General features: G+C 51.7%; 2 protein-coding genes across 4 annotated transcripts; both read right to left on the bottom strand.

Moving 5' to 3' along the window:
• Positions 1-131: 131 nt before the first annotated feature.
• Positions 132-23,385, bottom strand: GRIPAP1 (GRIP1 associated protein 1). Of its 3 annotated transcripts, XM_004755065.3 has the most exons (26): positions 23,281-23,385; positions 21,147-21,213; positions 20,967-21,028; positions 19,770-19,796; positions 18,863-18,970; positions 14,104-14,254; positions 13,091-13,275; positions 12,847-12,894; positions 12,124-12,155; positions 11,975-12,022; positions 11,731-11,830; positions 10,334-10,411; positions 10,039-10,131; positions 8,936-9,070; positions 8,043-8,138; positions 7,581-7,793; positions 7,341-7,454; positions 6,261-6,338; positions 6,066-6,161; positions 5,876-5,932; positions 5,689-5,788; positions 3,841-3,971; positions 2,369-2,491; positions 2,156-2,249; positions 1,273-1,427; positions 132-354 (listed from the first exon to the last, which is right to left on the bottom strand). In XM_004755065.3, exons 1-26 carry the CDS (start codon positions 23,320-23,322, stop codon positions 262-264), a joined length of 2,526 nt encoding a protein of 841 aa, XP_004755122.1. In that variant the 5' UTR covers positions 23,323-23,385; the 3' UTR covers positions 132-261. The 3 variants fall into 3 exon arrangements, with proteins under 3 accessions (XP_004755122.1, XP_044924308.1, XP_044924307.1); XM_045068373.1 differs by lacking the exon at positions 1,273-1,427; XM_045068372.1 differs by lacking the exons at positions 18,863-18,970; positions 19,770-19,796.
• LOC123388586 (cytochrome c oxidase subunit 7A2, mitochondrial-like) lies at positions 15,295-16,050 on the bottom strand. Its single transcript, XM_045068374.1, has one exon. The coding sequence runs from the start codon at positions 15,683-15,685 to the stop codon at positions 15,434-15,436; it is 252 nt and encodes an 83-aa protein (XP_044924309.1). The 5' UTR covers positions 15,686-16,050; the 3' UTR covers positions 15,295-15,433.
• Positions 23,386-24,114: the final 729 nt, after the last annotated feature.

Raw genomic sequence — 24,114 nt, 5'->3', positions numbered from 1 at the left:
ACTCATGCAGAGGTGAAGGCAAAGGCCTCTGGAAGCCAGGGCCAAGAAAGATGAGAAATCCCTGCCCCTCCCTTCAGGATCCCCACTCCCCGAGGGCTTCTGCCCTAAAACAGGGTCACTAACACCAACCATCAGGCCTCCAGCCCCTTTAATGTGCAGTCTCCCAACCTATTTGATTTTGGCCCCATTTTCCCACCAGAGCCCAAGGGCAAGTTGTCCTGGGAGGGGGGAGGGGAGGGAGCAGCTGCAGCCTGCAGGTCTTTAGCTGGCTTCTCCTGGTTCTAGGTCTGGGTCAGGGGACCCCACGCACTCCTTGCTGAGCCGCACAATCTCCTGGGAGAGAACTTCGATGTCCTAAGAAACAAAAGAGCCATCAGGGGCCAGGGTAAAGAGCCGGGGAAGCTCCCTCAGCAAACCTGGGATGTCCTCCTTCCCACCTCATTAATCAAAGCCCTTCTATGTCTAGCCTGGCACGGGAAGGTATTTGGAGAGACTCAGAGCCCCAGCAGTGGGCCGGGCTTGGAAAAGATGTGTGTGTCAGGGGTGGTGGTGGGCGGGGGCGGGGGTAGGGAGCCTCCCCGGGGAGGGGGACCCAGGGATACCGATATGGGAGCAAATCACAGATCGCCCACTGGTGTGGTACAGCCGGAGGAAACCACCTTTCCCTTGCCACTGGCTTTTCTACTAAACGGTGAGCTCCCTTCTCAGAGCAGGGGCTGGGTCTGCATCCTTTCTGACTCCCTCAGAAATGGGGGAAATATTTGGGGGGGCAGGATGGGCAAGAAGATGTATGGGGTGATCCATGGTAGGCAAACGGGTGGGCTAAGGGACGGTTCAGAGGATGGATGGAGGACAACAGGTAGGCGGGCGGGTCACTAGGCAGGTGGGTAAAAGATAAGACAAGGGGTGACTGATGAGTAAATGTGAGAGAGAGGAAGTATGCCAGGAAATGGGAGGAAAGACACGGGGCAGGTGAGTAGATGGGCAAGTAGGGCGGGTTGAGGGGCGAGCTGGATGAAGTGTGTAGGAACAGATGAGCAGGTGGGTGCAAGGACAGAGGGGAGAGTAAAAGGCGCAAGGAAGAGTAGGTGAGCCGACTGACTAGAGGGTGGGGAGGTGAGGATGGTCAGTGAATGGGGTGGGGGGGGTGGGGTCTGGGCACCTGCAGATGACCGGGTGGGAGTGGGGGGTGGACAGGGGGATGGGACGGGGGCCAGCTGTGTGGCATGGGAGGCAGGCAGCTACGCAAACAGATGGGGAGGCCACACTCGCCTTGTGCAAGTGCATGTTCTTGGTGAGCTGCTCCTCCAGCATGTTCTGGAGCTTCTTGTTCATTTCCCGAAGGTTCTCGTCACCTGGCTTCACGAGGTCTCTCAGGACACTGCCCAGCCCACTGCGGTCCGTGTGGCCTGCCGCCACAGACACATCTGCAAGGGCCCAGGCTGAGAAACCCCCCTCGGCAGAGCCAGAGGAGAGATGAAAGAGAGAGGGCAGAGAAGCGGGAAACAGAGAAGGGGGCAAAAAGTAGTCGGGAGAAGCTGAGTGAGATAGGGGGAGGAGGCTCGGCCGTGTGAACCTGGCCATCACTTCCTGGCTGTGCAGCCCTGAGAAATGGGGATAATAACCACCTTGGGGAGCTGGCAAGAGGCCTCTGACTGCATGTGTAGCACAGACACACAGTGCTCGGCCTGCGTCAGTCCATGTTGTTCTGACTAAAAAGGGAAAAATGGGGCTAGGAGAAGGTGTGACAGAAGCAGAAGAAACAAAGATGGGAGGGGTGGGGGAAAGAGGCTAGAAAGTGGGAGAGGAAGAGCTAAGAATCCCTGAAGGGGTACATATGTAGATGAGAAACTTCCAAAACAGACACAGTCCAGACAGGCAGTAGGAGCAGTGAGAGGAGATGAAGGGTACAGCAGACAGAAGAGATGGGGAGAGAGAAGGGAGAGAGAGGGGACAGAGAACCACACTGGAGAAAGGAGAGTGAAGCGATGGCAAAGGCTCAGACAGAAGGGAAGAGCAGTGGGACCTGCTTTCCCCTCCAGCAGCTGTGATCTTGTCAGTACCTTTGCTGAGTCGTGAGAGGAGAGGAGACAGTGGGGAAGGAGGCGGCAGGTCAGAGACTGGATGGGGGTAAGGCCGGGGAGGAGGCACTGACCGATCCGGCTATCCATGACATAGGTCTCAATGATGGCGCTCTTCCGACAAAGGTCCTCCGCCATGGAGGCACTGCTCACCTCCAGGTGCTTCACCTGCGGGCCAGCCCAGAATGTTCGCACATTGTAAGGGGCCCAGCCACACATCCACCCCACCCCCGCCCCAGCCTCCCAGCCAATGGTGTGCCAAGTGAGGACAAGGAGGCAGAAGGCACCTTCTCCTCCAGCATCCATTTCTCCTGCTGCGTCTCTGCCAGGCGCTGAAAGAGCTCAGCCACTTCCTCATCGGACAACTCGGCTGGCCGTGGAGGCTGGGCCTGAGGGCTGCTGGATAAGGACTGCGGGGAAGAGGAGGGGAGAGGCCAGCCCAAGTTCAGCACTGTCACCTGTCCCAGAGAGGATCATGGGCAATGGGGGAATCGGACAGGGGGAGGGGCGGTGGGAGTGGAGCACCCACGGGGACTCTGGATCTCCCTTGGTCAAAGGGGGGATACAGGAACCACCACATCATCTCCTTATTGAGAGGATGAAGGGAGAGTCCGTAGCAAACATGGGCTCATTTCCAGATGACCGGAAAACTAGAGGGCAGAGGAATAAGCTCAATGATACCACTAGGAAGCCAGTAGGAGAACCCAAAAGGTGGGACACTTTCTGCGGGTAACCTGGCTGATTTCTTCTAAAGGTTGGTGTCATGAAAACAAACAAACAAACAAAAGAACCCAAAAAACAACGGACCACACTAGACTCAAGAGACTCAAGAGATGTAAAGGACAGAAAGCAACCAGATGCAACGTGATCTGAAACTGAGCGCTGGTTTTCATAAAACCAGCAGTCGCTATTTGGGGGCCAACCAGGGAAATCTGATTAAGGTCAAACTACTAGATGAACATTTACAAGATCAGGAGGATAAAAAGCATCTGGACAAAAACAGGTTCTTTATAATCTCATTTAGGTTTAAGAAAGAGAGGGACGCCTGGGTGGCTCAGTCGGTTAAGCATCTGATTCTTGGTTTCAGCTCAGGACATGATCTCAGGGTCATGAGATCGAGCCCCGCATCGAGCTCAGAGCTCAGCATGGAGTCTCCTTGAGATTCTCTCTCTCTCCCTCTCCCTCTGCTCCTACCCCCATTTGTTCGGTCTCTTTCTCTCTAAAATAAATATATTTTTTAAAAAGAGCAAGATCTAGAAGGGTGTGAACTGAGGGTTTATAGTGGTGATCTCTGGATGGTTAAGATGTAGTTGCTTTGGATTTAAAATAAAATCTTTGCTTCTGTGTGTTTTTAAAAATTTTCTACATAGCCCACATACTACTTATGGAATAATAACAGATGATTTCCAAATAGAAGCAGCCAGCCAGGAAGCTGACACAACAGACAACAGTAACGAGTGATGATCGTGAGTTGGGAAAAAGGACCTCCTACCTGGGTGAGGTACTTGCTAGGAGTGACATATTTTATGACACTGGGAAAGGTGGAATTAGCTCACAGTTGAGGGAACAGAGAATAAGAGAATAATTAGCCCATCCCACATTTGGCAATCTGAATTCGAGTTGGCGAGCTTAGAGAAAAGTTGGTAAGAAAATGTGTGTGCTGGGCCAACAAAGGTAGATGGCTGCAGGGGAGGGCAAAAAGAGGGCTCCAGAATTGGGGTGGGAGAAGTGGGGTTGTCGGCTCTTCTTTGCCTCTTACCCTGGCTGGAACAGTTGAGCTTTCCTTCTCCCGCAAAATCTCCCGGTAGCTAAAGGAGGAGACGCTACTGCTGTCCCCAGTCTGGGTACGGCTTGGCGAGTTCATCTCTGAGAGAACCAGCTCCTCGAGGCCTTGGGCAGAGAGGGAAGAGAAACCTGAGTTCCAATCCCCCAGGGTCCCAGGGCAGCAACTGGCAGGAAGAGGCAGAAATCGATTTGACAGAGATGGAAAAGAGGCGACGTTAACACTCGGGCACGGGAAAGGTGGAGGCAGAGAGTATAACAGGGAGAGGCAGAAATGGAAAGAGGAGCTGACTCTCTGGGCAAACACACATGCCAGAAGAGAAAAAAAGTGATGAGGCTAGGAGAAAGTGGGCAGTGTGGACACGTCTGGGCATAAAGGGACATCCGCACTTGGACTTGGCGTGTGCACAAAGGGGACCCACAGCTGGGGAGAGCATGGGGCAACGCCCACACGCAGAGAGAAAACCCAACAGGCAGTGAGCCACAGCAGAGAGGCCAACAGAGATGGGGCATAAGGATACAAGTCAGCAGAGACAAGGCAGGGGAAAGATGGAGACAGACATGTAACCACGACCCTAAATCCTCATTTCATCTAATGGACAAGGACAATGTATGGCACCACCATTGGAAGCTGCTTGATTCATATATTAATCTGTAGCAAAACAGAAACTAAACCCCTCTACAAAGAGAGGTCATGGGTGCCTGGGTGGCTTAGTTGGTTACACATCTGCCTTCAGGTCAGGTCGTGATCCCAGAATCCTGGGATCGAGCCCTGCACTGGCCTCCCTGCTAAGCTGACAGTCTGCTTCTTCCTCTACCCCTCCCCCTGCTCATGTTCTCTCTCTCAAATAAATAAATAAAATCTTAAAAAAAAAAAAAAGGTTACTTCAGGAGACAGAATGCCTCAGGGAGAGAGAGATTGGGTGAGAGATAGATCCATTTTTGCCATGTCACTTAAAGCAGGCCCACTGAGCTTGGGCCTCTGCTCCTGCAGCTGCTTCTACATATCAGGGATGGGGGCTGACATCCCTCCCCCCAAGGGTCTCCAGCAAGAGCCAGTGGCTGCAGGGGGGAAAGGGAGCAAGTTTTCTCTGAGCCTGTGATATGGGAGATGCACCAGAGCCCTAACCACTGCATCCTATCTATTTATTTAAACATATTTATAGGCCATCTCCTTCTTAAAAAAAAAAAAAAAGTCCAAAGCAACTCAAGGTTTCCAGTTGCATCTTCTGCCCAAAGTGGCAGAAAGAACATGGATTTAAGCCACATAGTGAGAAAGCCGCAGTGTTGCTGTCTGAATGCAAGTCTGTCTCCCTCACTCAACCCCGGGCTCCCGGAGGACAGAGCTTTGGGGGGTTTCCTATCGAGGACCCTGGACATGAGCATGTGGGCTCAGTCCACATTTACAGAATGAGAGAATGGATACAGGAGATTTAGAGATACCAAGTGAGGTGTGGGGATGTGTGTGAGAGGGTTGTGGGGATCCAGACAGAGACAGAGGAGAGAGAAAGAGAGAGAGTTAAAGGGACAGAGAAGAAAAAAAGCAGCAGGAGAACAAGGAGAGAAAGCAGGGAGAGAAAGACGGAGACAGAGAGAAGTGGCACAAAGTGGTACAGAAAGACCAAGAGGAGAGACAGAAAGAGGTAACGCAGAGAGCAAGAGAAACAGAGGAGAGACAGATAGACCGAATGACCAGGTTCAAGGTGGACAGCAAGCACGGAAGAGCCTGGTGGAGCGAGGTGCAGCAAGTAGCCCTGGCCCTGGAGACCTCCCCTGCACCCTGTCCCCCAAGCAGCCCGGCGCTCCCTGCCCTCCCGGTCCACACCAGAGCGGCTCTTGCTGTTGGTAAGGATGTCCTGCAGCCGCTCCTGCAGCTTATCAGCCCTTTTCCGCTCCAGGTGCAGCTGCCGCTTGAGGTCCTTGAGCTGTGGGGAAGAGAGAAGGGAAGAGGCAGGCTGAGGCCCAGTGGTCCCATGAGCAGGGGCCTGTGCCTGGCCATCTCCCCATCATACCGCAGCACTGCCCTTCTTCTCCAGGATCCGCTGCCCGTCCACCGTGTCCTTCACCTCCTGTGGGGTGGAGAAAGCACGGCTGGTGACAGCCAGAAAGGCTGGATGCGGTGCCTTCCCTCCCTGCCCCAGGTCTCTGTGCTGAGGCCCAGGGTGTGTCAGGGACAGTGTGGGGGGGCGGGGGACAAGGGACCTGTTTCAGGTTGCTGATGGTCTTCAGGTGGCAGTCCCTCTCCTCCTGGGCCTGCTGGAGCTGATCCCGCACCCCCTGCAGCTCCTCCTCCTTGCTCTGCAAACCAGGGGGCAGCTCAGGCCTCTGCCTGGGCAGCCTCCATCCTCCCTCCAGGGCCCGCCCCGGGAGAGAGGGATGCCGGCGGGCCACAGGCACCTTCAGCTCGCCAGCATGCTGCTCCCGGCACTGCTTGAGGGTTTCCTCTTGCTCCTGCTGCTGCTGCTGCAGGGATTCCTATGAGACAAGGGTCGGGTCCAGCCATGCCCCCCCACGTCTCCGGGACGCTGTGGCCCATGAGGGGTGTGACGGCCGGTGTCTGCAGGCAGGCAGGAGCCACTCCTGCGGGGACACCGCACGCCCTCAGGCGGGTCACACACTGGGCACGTCTAGGGCTATGCTGTCTGCGCCACAGACCAACATGCGCGCCTCATTTGATTTGATTTCACAAAACACACGACACTTGCTGTGCACCAAGAATGTTGTAGGGGTTTCACGTCCATGGACTCTGTTTATATAATCTCCCCGTAATACCCACGTGGCCGGTACTATCATTATTCCTTTTTTTTTTTTTTTTTTAAACTACTGATGAAGCACAAAGGCCCCAGGCCAGGTGAGCTGCCCACAAGGAGCAAGTGGCCCACCCAGGACTTGAGCCCACACAAGCGGCCGTCTCCAGCCCCCGCGCTCCTCACTACTGCACGCCACTTCCCCTTGGGTTTTTTTTTTTTTTCTTGACAGACAGAAATCACAAGTAGGCAGAGAGGCAGGCAGAGAGAGAGGGGGAAGCAGGCTCCCGCTGAGCAGAGAGCCCGATGCGGGGCTCGATCCCAGGACCCTGGGATCATGACCTGAGCCGAAGGCAGAGGCTTTAATCCACTGAGCCACCCAGGCGCCCCCCCCCCTTGGGTTTTATGAAGAATTCTCCCCCACGACGGCAGTAAAAGTCCTTGTTCGCATAAAATCAGGATATTACAGTAATTTCCTAACAGAAGCGGGTTTGGAAGGAAGGGATGCCTTTTCAAATCTGCACATGTGGCCTTCTGCCTCCCTGGTGGCCATCCCCTGATCCCCTCTGGAATGCTGCCATGGAGCCGGCGGGACTGCGGGGCTAGACAAGTCCAGAGCACTTCAGAAAGTTCCGGGGCTTGACCAATCCCGCTCCCCTGGTGTGGCATGGGTGTCCCCCACCCTGCACCGCCCCCCCAGCCCTCTGGGCCTCATCAGCCACCAACTCACCTCGGCCTCCTTCAAGCGTCGTTCAAACCAGCCCTTGGCTCCATCCATAGAATGTACCTGAGCTTGAAGTTCTTCCACGGTCTGCTGGAGATTCTCCAGTTCTCGAGTTCGGGCCTGGGAGAGGGGAGACTGTCAGGGCAAGGTGGGCAGACGAGGGGGGCCCCGTGTCACCCCCGAACCCATCAGCGATGTTGTGCTGAGTTTTGAGACACAGAAGGACCTCGCCATCCACCCACCCACCTTCTCCTCACGGATCTGCCCACGGAGCTCCTCCTCCTGCCGCTTCTTGTCTTCATGCAGCTCTCGGAGCTCCCGCTCGTAGCGCGCACGCACCCCCAGCACCTCCTTCTCATGCCTCAGTCGGACCGCGCCCAGCTCTTCCTTATGCTGGGACTTCTCCTGCAGTGTCTCCATCGCCAGCTCGTCCAGCATGGCCTTCCGCTTTTCGGCACTCTGGAGGCAGGGTGATGCCCGTCAGCCTCCTCCCTCCACGTTAGCTGGGGCCCCCCACCCTCTCCCCAGACCCAGCAAAAGAGCCCAATTCAGCCTCCTCCCCATTCCCACAGACCAAGCTAAGTCACTCACCTATCCTCATGGCACTGGTCACTTTCTATCCCTTGTTGTTCCCAGGCGTTGGCCCGCGCCACCCGTTCCCTCCCCATAGACCAGGGCCAAGCCTTTCCACCTTGCAGAGCTGCCCACCTTCCGAGCCTCCTGCAGCTCATGGGTCAATTGCTCCTTCTCCTGCCCGATTTCTTGAAGTTGCTCCAGGAGCCGACTATTGGCCCGCAGTGACTCCTAATGATGGGACCAAAGAGAGGAGTCTGACAAAGAGCCCCCAGCAGATGATCATTGCCCAGGACACCTCTGGTGGACGGGTTTCCCTTAACCCCAGTAAAGTTGGTATTGTTCTCTCCATTGCTAGATGAGAAACATGGCAGACGCTGCTCATGGCATCTGTTTCGTGTGTTCTGCCCCCTGCCCTGCCCCGGTCCCTAGCGATAGATTCTGTAGTCGGACTGTCGAGCTGACTTTGCCCTGCCTCCTTGCAGTGAGGCATGGCCTCACTGATTAATTTCCATATGCGGAAGTGGTAAGCATGAGGTAGGTTATACTCATAAAGGAAAGGGGCATCCTGGCCCTTTCGCTCTTCCCTCCTTCCTTCCATATGGAAAGCAAACATGATGAAGTGGGGGCCTGGGCAAGTGTCTCAGCTATCAAGACAGAAGTCTTTCATTGAAGGTGGCGATGTAGAAGGAACCTGTGTCACTGGTCATGGCGCAGCCATTGTTCTCTCCCTAGACAGCCCACCTGGACTCTTCCATGAGGGAGAACTAGCTTTCTATCTGATTTAAGCCACTATGATTCCAGTTGCTACCATGGGCTCAGAATGGCTATCCTGTCTAACTGAAGATGCTCAGTGTCAGCGAAGGAGAGCGACGCAGTCTAGGACACAAGGTGCTAGTGAGTTAGGAGACCAGACCGGAACCCAGATCCTCTCGACTCCAGTCTTCCCCAACCTGTGCCTCATGGAGGGCTCCCCCGAGCCCACAAGAGGGAACTGGGAGAAGCCAGGTCAAGGCCAGAGATGTCACCTGCAGTTGGGAGTTGAGGTCATCCTTCTGTCCCATGAGGTCCTCGTACTCAGTCTGCCGCTGCTGCAAATCAGCTGCCAGACCGGCATTCTCATCCCGGAGTGTATTGAGTTCTTGGGTCTTTGCTGTTTGGATCTGGGATGAATGGGGGTGAGGGGAAGCAGAGTGAAAAGGGCCCCCCAGGGGCCAGCCACAGGGTTTGAGCCTACCAGTTCTGGGGAGAAAAGGAGGGAGGCAGAAAGAGAGCCAGGAGGAAAGAGAAAGAATTTCAAAGGGAAAAAGAGATCAACGGGGGGGGGGGGGGGGGGAGGATAAAGTAGTCTAGTCACACAGCAGAATAGTAAACAGAGATGAAAGAACAGACCAGTGCTACATATGGATGAGCCTCACAGGAAAGAAGCCAGGCACGAAAATGGGCATCTGATTCCACTACATGAAGTTAAAGAACAAGTAAAACTAATCTATGTCACTAGAGGTTGGTTGAGTGATTATTTCTGGGGAAGTATCGATTGGGAAGGAGTAAAAGGGGCCTTCTGGGGACTGCTGAAAACACTCTACATCTTGATCTGGGTGGTAGTCACATGGAGACAGACTGCCAGACAGATAGGATTCATCAAATGTACATGTAAGGTTAGTACACATCTTATACTTTACAGGAGAGAAACTAGAAAATGCAAGAGAAGCAGGGGTGAGTGGCCAGAGAGAAGAGGGGTGGAAGCCATCAGAAAGAGAAGCTGAGAGGGGCGACTGGGTGGCTCAATGGATTAAGCATCTGACTCTTGATTTTGGCTCAGGTCATGATCTCAGGGTTGTGAGATTGAGCCCCGAATCATCAGGCTCCGGGCTGGGCATGGAGCCTGCTTAAGATTCTCTGTCTCTCTCTTTGCCTCTGCCTCCTGACCCACTCCCTGCTGCTCCTCCAGTTCTCACTCTCAATCTCTCTCCCTAAAAGGAAGGAAGGAAGGAAGGAAGGAGCAAAGGATTAAGCAGAAACAGACGCAGGAGAATGGCATGAGATCCAAACGGCCCTGCCCTAATGTGGATCAGAAGCAGGAGACAGGAAGCTGGAGAGGGTCCAGCAAGGGCTCCCAGGTATCCTCTACCTGCTCCAGGGCAGCTAGGCTGGTCCTCAAGGCGCTGTTCTCAGCCAAAAGTCCTTCCACTTGTTCCTGTGCATCTGCACTCTGGATGGACACCTGGCCCCACCCCCACACCAGGTGAGAGTGGGTCCAGAATGGTGGGGGGGGGGAGGACCCACCCACGGCCAAGAAAGAAAACACCCACGGGCACACGTACCACGAACCAGGGGGAAACAGAACCCCTGGGGCCTTCCCTGCTTGTGTAAAACATGTGGTGCCCCGCCCCTTTATCTCCCAGATGCTGCCCCGTAGCACGTACCTGATCCTGTAGGGCTCGCAGAGCTGCTGCATGCTCCAGGCGCTCCCCCTGCCGCTGATCTCTCAGTTCTGCCAAGCTCTGTAGGGACCAGGTCAGGTGAGCCCATTCCAGACCTCAGCCTCCCCTGATGTGCTTATAACCACACAGACCCCCCTCTCTGGCCACCTGACAGCATATCCCCAGCACGTGAGGGTCCCAGACTACCCAGCCATCAGACTTAGGCTCACCTAAATTTGTAGTAATTACCCTCAGGGGCCTCAGATCCCATATCCCAGGTCTAAGAATCTTAGAAGAACACCTAGGCTTTGGGGGAGTTCAATCTCACCCCACCCCCTTCCATAAGAGGTCTCACTCTCACCCAGATTCTAGCTCAGATGCCCTAGGATTCTCGGACAAACTTAGCCCGCAGGAACTACAGCTTCACCCAGATCACTCCTGACCCCAACACCCAGAGGTTTTAGACACACTCCAGCCCTGTGTCTCTAGCTCCTGAGAGTCTCAGGGTCTGCCCAAACTCATAGCCCCAAACACTAGAGGTCTCAAACCCATAGTCTCCTAGTTTCCACCTCCTGGTGAGGTCTGACCGACCACCCCCCTCCACCAGCTACTTCTGTCCTAGTTTCTAGGGATCTTCAGACCCAGGTAACTAAAGACCCAACCTTAACCAGACTTCTGTCCCCAGCTCTTAGGGACCTTAGAACCACAAACCACCATGTCCCTTAATCTGTGGGATCTTAGACTCACCTGCTCTAGGGGGAAGCCTGGAGGCTTAGAAGTCCTCTAGCCCCTAACCCTTGGGACCCTGAGACTCACCAAAAATTTTGTTTCAGTCTCTGGATGTCTTAGACTCACCAATGTTTTTTATCCACAGCTTCTAGAGGTCTCAGGACCACTCAGCCCAAGTGATCCCACTTACCTGTTGTCTCAGCCCTCCAAACCAGCCCCCAGCCCCTGAGGGCCTCAAATATAGTCAGCCTCTAGGCCTACCTGTCTACCCTTGAAAGTCTTGTATCTATCCAGCTCCTACAGGTCTCAAAGTCCCCAACCTCCAGGGAGTTTCGGCTCATTCCAGCTCCTGGCCCCAGTCCCTGGTGACCACAGATTTCTCCAGACTCCTGCCTCCAATCCCGCAGAGTTTCTGATTCATCTGAACTTTGGCACACCCCCCCCAAGTCCTTAGACCCCTGAGATCTCTGATTCAGGCAGACTCATAGGCCAACACCTAAGGCTCTCGGGGCTCCCTAGTTCCCATTTTCCTAGTTCCTGGGACCCATCCAGTCCCTATTATTTCCAACACAGGAACTACTGGATTCCCCAACTAGTCTCCACAGACCTTAGGGTTCTCTGGATCCCCAGCCCTGGGTTTTACCCCAGCACCCCCAAATCCAGCCGCTCACCTGATTGGCAGCCTCGAGTTCCTGCTGCAGCTTCTGGGTGCGAGCCAACTGGGCTTTGAGATCTGCTTCCTTCCTCTGCTGTAACTCCTCAATTTTATTCCTGGAGGGTAATGGGGGGGCGCTGATCTGACTGTTGACCATGGCCTGAGGCCCTATCTCCCACCTCTGCCCCTGTGGCCTTCAGGCAATCCTGCTGGGGGCACTGTCCCCACTGTCTGCCCATACGCCCATCCCTGCTAGTTACCGGCTGTCGTTGAATAGTGTCTCCTTTTCTGTCTGCAGACGGCAGAAACTGGACCCAGAGAGACATACATGGGTCAGTTCCACATGCTGGTCCCACACACCCGCTGGTCCTCCCAAACCCCTCTCCCCACCTCAGGAAAAAAAATTTACCTTTCTTGTTTCTTTTTCAGTTTCTCAGAGAGCTGGTTGGGGGGACAGGGGTGCAGACAATTGATAACATATTAGTAAAGACAAAAATAAATTTAGTATTTATAGACACTTTTCACTAAGTCCTTTTCGGAAGCTGGAAGTTACTTATGTTTTCTTGTGGAATCCTTGAAATAGTCCTGAGAAGCGAGGATTACTGGTTTTATAAAAGGGGAAACGGAGTCTCGGGAGGGTTCAGTAATTGGGTTGTCCGGGTGGTCAATAGCAACAACATGATCTCCACCCAGTTCCCTTAGGCTCCAAAAGCCAGCATTTACACCCCCAACATATGGACTGACAGCCGTGTCGTAGAATGGCTACAGCAGGAGGGCCTGGAAAGCAGGATCATGACTGCCAGCTTCATCACTTGGTCTTTAGTATCCAAGTTAAAAGCCAGCAGTCTATAAATGCTTGTATGCATGGACGGATGAACAGGGAGAGCTGGGAGGACTCAGAAGGGAGGGATGGGGCTGGCCATCCATGAGACAGAGGAACCCCATTAGCCCTATTCTATACTGAAAGCAACTGTGAGACATAAATGTGTGTCTCTCCATTTCAGATGAGGAAACTCAGGCTTTGCGGGGGCGGGGGGGGGGTGTTACTCTGGTCCTTCTTCCCAGCCAGGAGAAGCATGGCAGGTGGGGAGTTGTAGGGGGACAAAGTCCAGGGAAAGCTCAGCAGCCCCACCTTAGCAAGTTCCTCCTGCAGCCTGGATGTTTCTGCCTGCTTCGAGCTCTGCAGGGGAAGGATGAGGGAGGGAGTTAATATGAGCAAGGGGGGAGGTAAGACCTGTGCCTTCCCCTGCCCTCCTGCCTCCCTAATCTGTCCGCCCACGAGTTGGTGACATCACAGACATCTCCGTGGGACCGCAGGCAGACCTAGGGCATCTGTCTGTGTCCTGGCACCCCAGCCCCAACAGACACAGAATCACCTCCAAGCCTTGCAGTTGCTCCCAGAGCAATCTCTTTTCTTCCTTCTCCATTTCCCATTTCAACTCCACTTCTGCCAGTGGCATGGGGACTGGGACAGTGGGGGCGGGGCCCCCTGGGGGGTCCCCTTGGCCCTCACTGGCAGCTTGGGCTCTCCCAGCCTCTTTCCCATAGCGTTCCTGCAGGGCTGGGGGGTAGAACAGAAACAGATGATGGAGGAGGTGTTCTCTGAAGACCCCTGCCATGCCACAAGCAGATGGAAGAGTTGGCCTTGGATCCCTCAGGCAGAAGAGACCCTGCCCCAAATGACCAAGTGCCTACAAAAACAAAGGTTCAGGTCCATCCACACTCCTCACAAATCTTTTAAGCTCTCCCATCCACTGAAACCCCATCCACAGTTTCCCCAAGCTCTACCCCCTAGCCCCCAGGACCCGCCCACAGCCCTCCAAGGTGATGATCACCACCCTCCACCCCTGCTACTTACAGCTGAATCCTGTAACCAACTAATCCTCAACCAAAGCTACAAAGCCTCCCTCCTGATCACCAAATCAGCACCTACCACACAGCAGGCCTCAGCTGCTCTCCAAACACCCCCACACTGGGACCCTTCCACACTCTACCAAGCTTCCTTTGAGCCTTCCTCCCAGACCACGGACAATCTGGGCTCAGAGTCTTCCGAAAGCTCCTTCACTCACTCTCTCCATGTAGCAAAGAGCTCCTTTCTGGTGTCCAATCTGCTAATCTGTAACATTCGCTAGGTACCAGGCACTGAACTCAACCCAGAAAGATACCACCTCATCTTAGCTCTACTTCAGTCTCCCACGTGGTGGACATCCCCACAAGCACCCTGGAGATGAGGAAGCTTTGACTCAGAGGTGAAATGGTTTGTCCAAAGTTATACACTGGTTCATAGCCAGGCCCAGCCTGATTCTGAAACCTCTTCCCTTTCCCCAGCGGGAAAACACCCTACTCAATCCCCAAGGTTCCCACATCCCCAAGGAGGGCCTGCTTTCACCTGCCACATTTTTCTGCAAGGCCGTGTTCTCCGCCTGCAGTCTCAGCAGCTCGCCATCCACAAGACCCACAGCCTGGGCAGTGCCTGCCCTGGCAGCCCCATCCTTCAGTTGCTGGTTCTCCCGTTCCAGCTGCTCCATCTGGCTGCAGAGCTGAACAGGGGAGGAGTGAGGAAGCAGACAAGAAGAGAATCGGAACAATATTGGCTGCAATATACCTAGCGCTGGGCAGATGCAATTTACAGTTGGCATAATTCCCATAATGCCCCTGCATTAGGTAGGGTGCCGTCGTAACTCATTATCCCCACTTCACAGATAAGGACATGGAGGCACAAATGTCAAATGACTTTGAATTCACCCATCTGTTAAGAGGCCAAGTCAGAAAGGGCAGAGGCCACCAAGGGCAATTTTCTGCTTGCCCAATCGTAACCTTGCAGTCATAATTCAAGACCTCTGGCAGGCTCCATCTGGAAGCTGCTGGTCCAGGTTGTCAGCATCACAAATAGCCCCACTGCCAGACCCCTTCTGTGAGGGTGGGTCTGTGTCTGGGAGCCTAGACACAGTCAGCTTCCCGGGCATGTCCAAGGCCGGCACTAGCCACAGCTCCTCATCGTCAGCCCTTGTCCTTGGAGAAACATGCAAAGCGAATAAAACTAGGCCAGCCCCTTGCTCAACTCCTGGCTAAAAGAGTTCTACAGGGGTCCAGACAAGATCCTTCGTCCCCAGGGCACCTGGGTGGCTCAGTCAGTCAAGCATCTGCCTTCGGCTCAGGTCATGAACTCAGGGTCCTGGGATAGAGCCCCAAATCGGACTTCCTGCTCAGAGGGAGCCTGCTTCTCCCTCTCCCCTTGCCTGCCACTTCCCCTGCTTGTGCTTTCTCTCCCTGTCAAGTAAATAAATAAAATCTTTTTTAAAAAACAAGATCCTTTGTCCCCATTTTCAGATGAGAATACTGAGGCTCACAGAGAATTTTTATTCTCTTGCCTGGGATATTTTCTACCTAGAACACTATTCCTTTCATCTAGTTCTTCACATGACTGGCTGCTTTGCAACCTTCAGTGCTCTGTTCAAATGTCACCCTTTAAGTGGTATCCCCCAACACAAATTCCGAAACTCTCCAGCACAGCGCTGTTCATTTCTTTCTTACCTAGTACTAATCGTGATTAAATTGACCTAGTATGTTCTTTTTTTTCCATGGTAAAGACTGCTTTATTGGTGGCAGTTAGTATAAGTCAATAAGTATTGATCCCCAAAGAACTCATTTATCACATACTGGTCCATAGAGAGCTGAACGAAACTGAACCAACTGCCTGCTAAGATGATAAACTGAAGTCAATCCTGCTTCTTGGGAAATGAAGCCATAGCTAGCTGATATATGGCATATGCTGTTCCACCAACTGTAAGCATCATAGTAGCTCTAGACAGGAGGGCTTCAGCTACTCCACCCTTTAGATGCAGTGGAATTCCATTATCCTCCTGAAATAGCCTTTGTTTCTCTGGAACTTTATTTTCAAACTGCCTGTGTGAAGCAGTACTTATGGTCCTCTGGGCAGTCTGATGAAGAGCCAGCAGATTCCGCAGCATCTTGGCTCAGTTAATACCCACCTCGACAACCAACCACCAAGAACAAAACTCCCACCTGACCTAGGATGTTCTTAATTTCTTAAAACTGGGCAGATGTTTGGATTCTAAATTGTGATTGATGATTACACTTTATTTTGTAACACAGGGTCACAAGCACAGATCCTGAAATTAGCCTGCTTGGATGTGAACTTCTACTCTGCCATTTTTTAGCCACGTGTCCTTGACACAAATGGCTTCACCTCTCTGGGGCTTGGTTTTCCTCATTTGCTTAGTAGGGATCTTAATAATATATCGTTGGCCCATTTTAAGAATAAATGAGTGAGGGGTGCCTCAGTGGCTCAGTTGTTAAGTGTTTGCCTTCGGCTCAGGTCATGATCCCAGGATCCTGGGATCGAGCCCCACATCAGGCTCCCTGCTCAGCGGGGAGCCTGCTTCTCCCTTTCCCTCTGCTGCTCCCCTGCTTGTGTTCCCTCTCTTGCTGTGTCTCTGTCAAATAAATAAAATCTTAAAAAAAAAAGAATAAATGACTGAATAACATAAAGCGCATCGAACAGGACTGGACATGCAGTAAGCACTACCTAACTGTCAGTTACCTATACTAGTATTATTTTTAATTTTTATTTTATTTAAGATTTTATTTTTAAGTAAACTCTATACCCAACACGGGGTTTGAATTCACAACCCTGAGATAAAGAGTCACACACTCTTTCAACTGAGCCAGCCAAGCGCCACTATTATCATTTTTAAAAACATTCTCTTTCTGGGGCACCTGAGTGGCTCAGTGGGTTAAAGCTTCTGCCTTTGGCTCAGGTCATAATCTCAGGGTCCTGGGATCGAGCCCAGCATCTGGCTCTCTGCTCAGCAGGGAACCTGCTTCCACCCTTCTCTCTCTGCCTGCCTCTCTGTCTACTTGTGATCTCTGTCTGTCAAATAAATAAATAAAATCTTAAAAAAAAAAGAAAACATTCTCTTTCTCCCCATCCCACATCCAGAAGGTAGGCTACCCAAGAGTGGGGGCCAGGTTGTGCTGCTTCCAACTATCTCCAGAATGCACAGCATGCTGGGGGTGCTCAATAACTATTTGTTGGAGGAAAAATGGAGCTGAAGTATCTTGTCAAGTAGGTGGTAGAGGCAGGCCTTAAACCCAGCTCTGTATGTGAGCACTACCAGTTCTTGGGGGAGGGAGAGGGGGTGGGAAGGATATTCTACACCTGGTCCAGGGCAGGTGCTGAGAAACACAAGTTGGATTAATGGAAGAATGCCTGCCCCTGCCTCACCCTAAAGGGACCACGATACCACTGAGGCTGGAGGCAGGAAGCAGTGAGAAGTGAGGAAATGAGGTTGGCTATTATTTGAGCACCAGGGGTTCTGAACAGTCAGGGTCAAGGACCCACTCAGAGCTGCTACTTAAAGGAGTGATGTGATAATGTCTGCAGGTCAGGAGAGCCTCTAGGGCATGGGCTGGTAGGAGAAACTAGAAGTGAAGAGACCAGCAAAAAGGCTATGGGAATAGGGCAGGTAAGTGGTAGTAAGGGCTGAGGCAGAGCACGGCCACAGGATGGCTCTAAGACTTTTAAATAGTCAAAAAATATTTTAGCGGGGGGGGGTGCCTGGGTGGCTCAGTGGGTTAAAGCCTCTGCCTTCGGCTCAGGTCATGATCCCAGAGTCCTGGGATCAAGCCCCATATCGGGCTCTCTGCTCACCAGGGAGCCTGTTTCCTCCTCTCTCTCTCTGCCTGCCTCTCTGCCTACTTGTGATCTCTGTCTGTCAAATAAATAAATAAAAATTTAAAAAAAATTTAGCGGGAAAATCAGTCAGTAATAATACAATATTATCACCAGCTATCACCTTGGGCACCTGGGTAGCTCAGTCGGTTAAGTGTCTGCTTTTGGCTCAGTCATGATCCTGGGGTCCTGGGATCAAGTCCTACATTGGGGTCCCTGCTCTCCAGGGAGTCTGCTTCTCCCTCTGCCCCTCCTCCCACTCATTCTACCTCTTTCTCTCTCAAATAAATAAATAAAATTTTTTTAAAAAGTAGCTAACACCTACATAACCAATACTATGTACAAGGCTGTCATAAGTCATTTACAGACACAAGTCCATTCAATCCTCACAAAAATCCCTACAAGGCAGGTGCTGTCATTATCATTTCTGATTTAAACATCTGGGAACCAAGAAGCAAACAGGTCAAGTGACTTGCTCAAGGTTACAGTTAACAAAAGATAGAGCTAAGATTTTAATCTAGGCCTTACAGCTCTTAACTATTAGTTGGCAAATCATCTCTCCTGACATTGTACCTGCTTAAAGATTGTTTTCATATTTTGTTTTTTAAGGTCTTAAGAACTAGATTCTCACATGGAGTCCTGGAAATACCATTTTTGTTGCCATGAGAATTTGTTCCTTAAAACACACTAAAACCTTAGACACCTCTTCTTTTTTTTTTTTAAGATTATTTATTTGTCAGAGAAAGAGAGCATAAACAGGGGGAGCGGCAGGCAGGGGAGGAGCAAGCTCCCTGCTGATCTAGGAGGCAGATGTTGGACCCGATCCCAGGACCCTGGGATCATGACCTGAGCTGAAAGCAGATGCTTAACCAAGTAAGCCACCCAGGTGTCCCCCTTAGAGCCTTCCTGACCATGGATACAGAAGATAGATAAGGAAACAAAAGCTAATATCTCTAACTCCCTAGTAGGTTTAGGAACAGCCAGAACACTAAAATCTGTGAGGAGATAGAATTATCCAACCTGGGATGAATTATCTAGAAGAAGTAGAACTCCAGGATCAGGTCAGATGAAGAGGAAGGAAGAGAAAAGGGATGCAGCTAAAACATTTTTCTATTTCATGCTAAGCATAAGGACTTTAACTAAGACCCTCTAGTAACCTGGAGCTCCCTAGCATCAGCTACCAAATATATACAAAGGGACTGGAAGCTTGAAGAAAAGGAGTGATTTGGTCTGGAACCAGCTGTCCTCAGGGCTTGCAGACTTTTAATCCCAGCACAGGGAGTGGCCCCATTTGTCAAATCACTGCCCCCCAGCTCAGATCCAGGATCTGTTTCAGCACCATGGACAGTGATCCGGGGCCAGACTCTGTCCAACCACCTTCAGCAGCCCTCCAGCTTCAGTCCAGGAGGCCCCTACCCCTCAGATCCCGCTCAGCTGTCCCCGGCACCAGTACCTTGCTGAACTCCGCCATAAGCGTGCTGTTCTGCAAACGAAAGTCCTCCTCCTGGCTGTGCAGCTTTGCCTGCAGCATTTCATTTTCACTCAGTAGCCCTTCGACTTCCTGCAGTGGCAGATATGGGCCAGGTCTCCAACAAGGGTAGAAAAGGACAGAGAGGTACGGCAAAGAAACAAAGAGGAAGAAAATGACGGGGGCAGGTGGGGGGAAATCATAGGATAAAGAGAATGACATAGGTGAAATCAGATACAGGGAAGGAGACAGACAGACAGGGGAGGGGAGAGAGGGACAGGGGAGGGGAGAGAGGGAGATGAGAGGAGAGAGTGGGAGGAAAGAGAATGGTAGATAGAATAGGTGAGAGAACAGGTAGAGAGATGGAGAAAAGAAGACAGATAGGGAAGGAGAGAGGGATGGAGAGGAAGAGAGAAAAAAGAAAAGGCAGGAAGAAAGAGATAGGCACAGAGAGATCAATGGGAGGGAGAACAGAAGCAAGAAAGGGGGCCAGGGAAAGAAATGAGGAAGCGACAAAGGAAAGGAGAGGGAGAAAGAAACAAGGAGTCAGATAGAGAGAGAAAGGGAAAGAAGAAAAGAGAAATGATGCCACAGGTAAGGGAGAGAAAAATGGAAGGTTGGGGAGAGAAGCAACAGTCAGAGAGGAACAGGAAGACAGGCAGAGAGAGACTCAGAAAGAAGGCCAGCCAGAGAGGGAGAAGAAATGATGGAGAGGTCCAGAGTGAGACAAACACAGGAAAATAAAGACAGACATACAAACATATGATAATGAGGCAGTCACAGATTCAAGTGCACACACAGAGAAAGAAAGGCCAATACCAGGAGATCTCAGCATACAGAAATATCACCCCTCGGTTTCCCAGACACACTCACTCACCCTGGGTCCCCTTACCTGAGCTTTCTTGCTCTTGCTCAGTGCCTAAAGGTAAGGGGGGTAGGAAGAGAGAGAAGGTGAATGGAGATGGACTCCCTCACTAGTTTATGGAGACACTGTGGCAAGTGTCAAGGGGAGATAATGATGATGGGTTGGGGGATGGGAGCATCTTCAATCACAGAACTTGCATGAAATTTGTAGTCTACAGGAATGATGGAGTGAGTGAGTAAAGGGCACCCCGCTCAAAAGCCTTCCTCTTAGCTCTTGAAAGTGTTCATGAGTCTTAGTATTTAACCCTTCAAGGGCTGGGTTTCCAGGCTCAAAAATTGTGGCTGCATTGCTACGTGGGTCCAAACATATCTACGTGGATCCCTCCCATGCACCATGAAAACTCCTGCTCCCTTGTTGGGCAGCTGAGGGCACTGCCACATTCTGCAATCAGCACCATACCAAAGAGAAGCCCAGCTTCCTGATTGCCAGATTTTCTGCATTACGTATGCTTTCGTCTAACAAATATTTATGGAATACATAACATTGAGCTACATGTGGGGAAAGAGCAGTGAAGAAAAAGACTAAAGAGGGCCTTGAATATCTTGAGGGGCCATAACAGGTTATACACTATTTCATCTTCAGATGATCTGAGAGGTAGGTCTAGTCTTACGTTACCAACAGGACCAGGACACAGATGGAAAGTGGGAGCACAAGGCAGGAGTGTGAGTGGAAGACAGAAGGCAGATTCAAGGCAGATTCACCTATGGATGTGACTATTTTGTTAGAAGTTAGTGAATGAGACTGAGTAATTGAAACCGTAAATTCATTAAGAGTAAATTAAGGGGCGCCTGGGTGGCTCAGTCGGTTAAACGTCTGCCTTTGGCTCAGGTCATGATCTCAGGGTCCTGGGATCGAGCCCCACATCAGGCTCCCTGCTCAGCGGGAAGCCTGTTTCTCCCTCTCCTATCCCTGTGCTTGTGTTCCTGCTCTCACTGTCTCAGTCAAATAAATATATAAATAAATAAAATCTTTACAAAAAGAGCAAATTTATATTAATCAATAACTAAGCCGGATTAGACAAAATTAGCAAACTAAAGAGACTTCCATTAGAGTTTTTTGAATGACTGATGTTCGGCTTGGTTCCCTGTAGGTGCTCCCTGGATAGATGAATGAGTCAGATGGTTACAGGGAAGCATGGGTGGGTGAGTGGGTGGAGGGAGGTACCTTCTGAGCTTTGTTGAACTCCTTATCCAGGTATGCGACCTTCTGTCGAAGACTGGTGAGCTCTGGTGTGGGGAAAGCAGGGAGTCTCAGCCTCAGTCAGTGGCAGGAAGTTGAAAGGTCTTCCTGTCAGGCCTCTGTCCCTCAAAGCCACCCCCACCTAATGAGACCCTCTTAGCTCACCAACGCCATTCTTGCGTAATTCATCTGAAAGCTGGTAATTATTTGTCCGGAGTTCCAGGAGCTGAGCCTTGGGGGAAGCAGAGAAAGGAAACAACTAGGTTAGGAATGCGCCCCTCATTTCACCATGAGGGAGCTAATCCCCTAAGCCCCACAGACCCTACTGCCCTCTCTATGCCTCTCTAGTCACTCCTTAAGACCTATGAATGCTACATCCTAAATGAGCCTCCAGCCCCTCAGCCCCTGTCCCACCTTCTCCAGCTCTACTTAGAACCACAGCCAGCCTCACTCTTGCATCCCTCTGCATTCAGGCCATAGACAGAACACTGATGCAGTCAAGTTCTTGCTCAGGCGTATCCCAGGGCTCCCCATGCCCACAGGATAAAGTTCTCCCCACTAATCCTGGCTGACTTCATCAGACACTAAACACTGGTCTATCTTTCTGTCATAGGAGAGTATTGTCTATCCGCCTGGCCAGACTTCTAGGGCCCTGAGCATAGGGGGCAGGGGCCTGTACTCCTCCCTCTTTTCAAGGGAAGAGGGCCTGGTATTCTCCTGTCCAACTTACACTAAGTTGGGAGCTGCCTGGGGTCCTCACCCCCAAGGCTCTTTAGAATTAACCCCTTTAAAGAATCAAGGGAAAATGAAGTATGGGCCACTCCAAACAGCATACCCCTTCCTAACAGCCCTGTAGGGCAGTGAGGCCGGTTCTTCCCAGACTTACTATCCCTTATGCCACCAGGATCTTTCCCTCCTCCCATGGCACCAGCATTCACCCCCTGGTGGTCTGCTTAAGGTCAAAGGGCTTGGCCCCTACAGAGTCTTTCCCGCCCCTGTTACTCTACCAGATCCAATGATCTGTATTCCCCTGTCTTGGTCCAGTTAGTACACCCTTGGCACCCACACAGAAGCCTTATCCGTCAGAGCCAAATGGTTTTCCCCTCACTCATGGAATTAAATCAATCTTCCTCACTCAAGGGTTCCCCACACCCCTCAAGAACTCCCTAGTCACAATCCAACGGAATGGCCCTACATCCTTCAGGGTTTCTCCTCCACAAAACCTTGGGTAGGCCAACTGGATTACTCTTACTCACTTAGAATCTCCCCTCACAGTTACAGGTTGTAACTTCCCCTTTCACCCTCCCGGATCTCACCCTTTCACCCTAGGCATCCCTCACACAGGAACAACTGGTTTATCTCATTCAAGTATCAATGGATCACCTACCCTCAGAGTTCCCCTCTCCTCCCACAGGATCCTACTCAGGGCTTCCCCCCTTTCAGAGTCTCCCCAAACACAAAATCCAATGGTCTTCCCCAATAAGGAACTCTCTCAACAAGGGCCTACTTTTGCCTTGCATCCCAACTCAGAGTTGTCCACAAAAGAATTCGAGTGGTCAGGGTACCCAACTGGGGTACTTCTCCAAAGTCCAGTGATTTCCTCTCTGTGTGGCCCAAGCTATCACTCTTTAACCTTTTTTGGTCCTCTCTCCAATAGGAATTAATGGTATTATCCATTCTGGGTCCTCTTCACCCCAGGCTTAATGGGATCACCCCTAGCCTAGATCCAAAGGTTGCGCCCCCTCTTAGGATCCACTACCAGCACCCACACAGGAACTCCACCCCCAGAACAATGACAACATGTGGGGTCTTTGCCCAATTCCCTGGCATAGTGGTATCTCCCACAAACATTTCCACCTTCCACCGGATAACGAATGGTACTGCCCTCTCAAGGGCTCCCCCCACCATGACGCAAATGACCCAATGCCTGTTTCCTTCCTCTCCAGACAAAATGGTTTCGCCCTCTCAGGATCTCCTCTCAAAACCCAATGTTATCATCACCGACCCATGGTGTCCCCCGCACGGGCCAAAGGTCTCGTCCCCTCCAGGTGTGAGTGAGGTATCGCCCACTCTAGGACTCTCTCCGCCCACAAAGCTAACAGACGCCAACCCCTCAGAACCCAACAGTATCTCCGAACCCAACAGTCTCGCCCCTCAGAGCCTCAGTTTCCCTTCCCCAGACCAACCCCCTAGACCCAAGGTCCACCATAACCAAACCCTTCTCAGAGCCGGTGCCACGACCTCTCTCTAGCCCGCCCCCCGTCGCCTAGCGCGGTGGTCTTTTCGCGGCGAGCGGCACCTGCATCCGCTGAAACTCCTCCTCAGACAGAGCTTGCGCCATGTTCCTCCCCCCCACCCCCCCCACAGCCTTCTGCGCAGATGCAGGTCGTCCCTCCTGTCAGTATTACGATCGGATCAAACCACTGGCCAGGAATGGAGGGGGAGGAGTCTACCCCGGAAGTTCAGTATTTTGGAGACGGAGAGAAGAGAGTGAAACTGACAGGTCAGGAGAACTGCAATTTAATGTTTTACCGCAAACTAGGTCGTCTGATTTGGCTTTTGAGGTCTCATAGACCACCCATTGTGATGCGACACTGTGGCATCCCTATGTCATCGGTGGACTCGTCGCTAGGGAAGGGTTTGCCGACAGAAAATCACCCTTCCGCCGTACTCCTTTAATGAGAATGGTTGACTTATAACCCCAGAAATGAAAGCGGAAGCTTTGCGCGCTAATATTGTTCCCGCCCTCCTCCGAGTGACCCCAGAGGGAAATCCCGCCTCTGGTGAAGCCCTTGGCTTTTTTTTTTTCTTTTGGTAAGATTTGATGCTGATTTTCTTAACAAACGCCGTACATCCTGTTAGGTAAAGGGCTTAGCCAGAAATAAATGTAAAATACCCAAAAGGAAAGAACCGCAGTGAATCAAAAGAAAAAGCTTCGTATAAAAAAAAACAAAAACAGGATGGCGAAACCCCAGAAACATCCAAATAAGTAGTAAAATGCATTATAAGCCTCTCTTGTGCTTTCTGGCTCCCTATACAAACCCCACTACCCAAGCAGTAGTTTTTATCTGGGAAGAAGCAACATTAGAAAGCATGTTTAGAGACATTATCAATACTAGTATACTCTATTTTA

The sequence above is a fragment of the Mustela putorius genome, unplaced genomic scaffold (assembly GCF_011764305.1).
Source record: "Mustela putorius furo isolate JIRA1106 unplaced genomic scaffold, ASM1176430v1.1 tig00003903_pilon_pilon_pilon, whole genome shotgun sequence".
NCBI classification, from domain to species: Eukaryota; Metazoa; Chordata; class Mammalia; order Carnivora; family Mustelidae; genus Mustela; species Mustela putorius.
This window is presented reverse-complemented; position numbering and strand designations above follow the sequence as displayed.

What these genes read in the sequence shown, in the direction of transcription:
- LOC123388586 (XM_045068374.1), bottom strand. Translation starts at nt 15,685, where the DNA reads ATGCTGCGGAATCTGCTGGCTCTTCATCAGACTGCCCAGAGGACCATA.
- GRIPAP1 (XM_004755065.3), bottom strand. Translation starts at nt 23,322, where the DNA reads ATGGCGCAAGCTCTGTCTGAGGAGGAGTTTCAGCGGATGCAG. An exon ending in AACTCGAGGCTGCCAATCAG is followed by an intron (nt 10,412 to 11,730) that starts GTGAGCGGCTGG and finishes TGGTCCCTACAG; the next exon opens with AGCTTGGCAGAACTGAGAGA. An exon ending in AGCATGCTGGCGAGCTGAAG is followed by an intron (nt 6,162 to 6,260) that starts GTGCCTGTGGCC and finishes CCTGGTTTGCAG; the next exon opens with AGCAAGGAGGAGGAGCTGCA.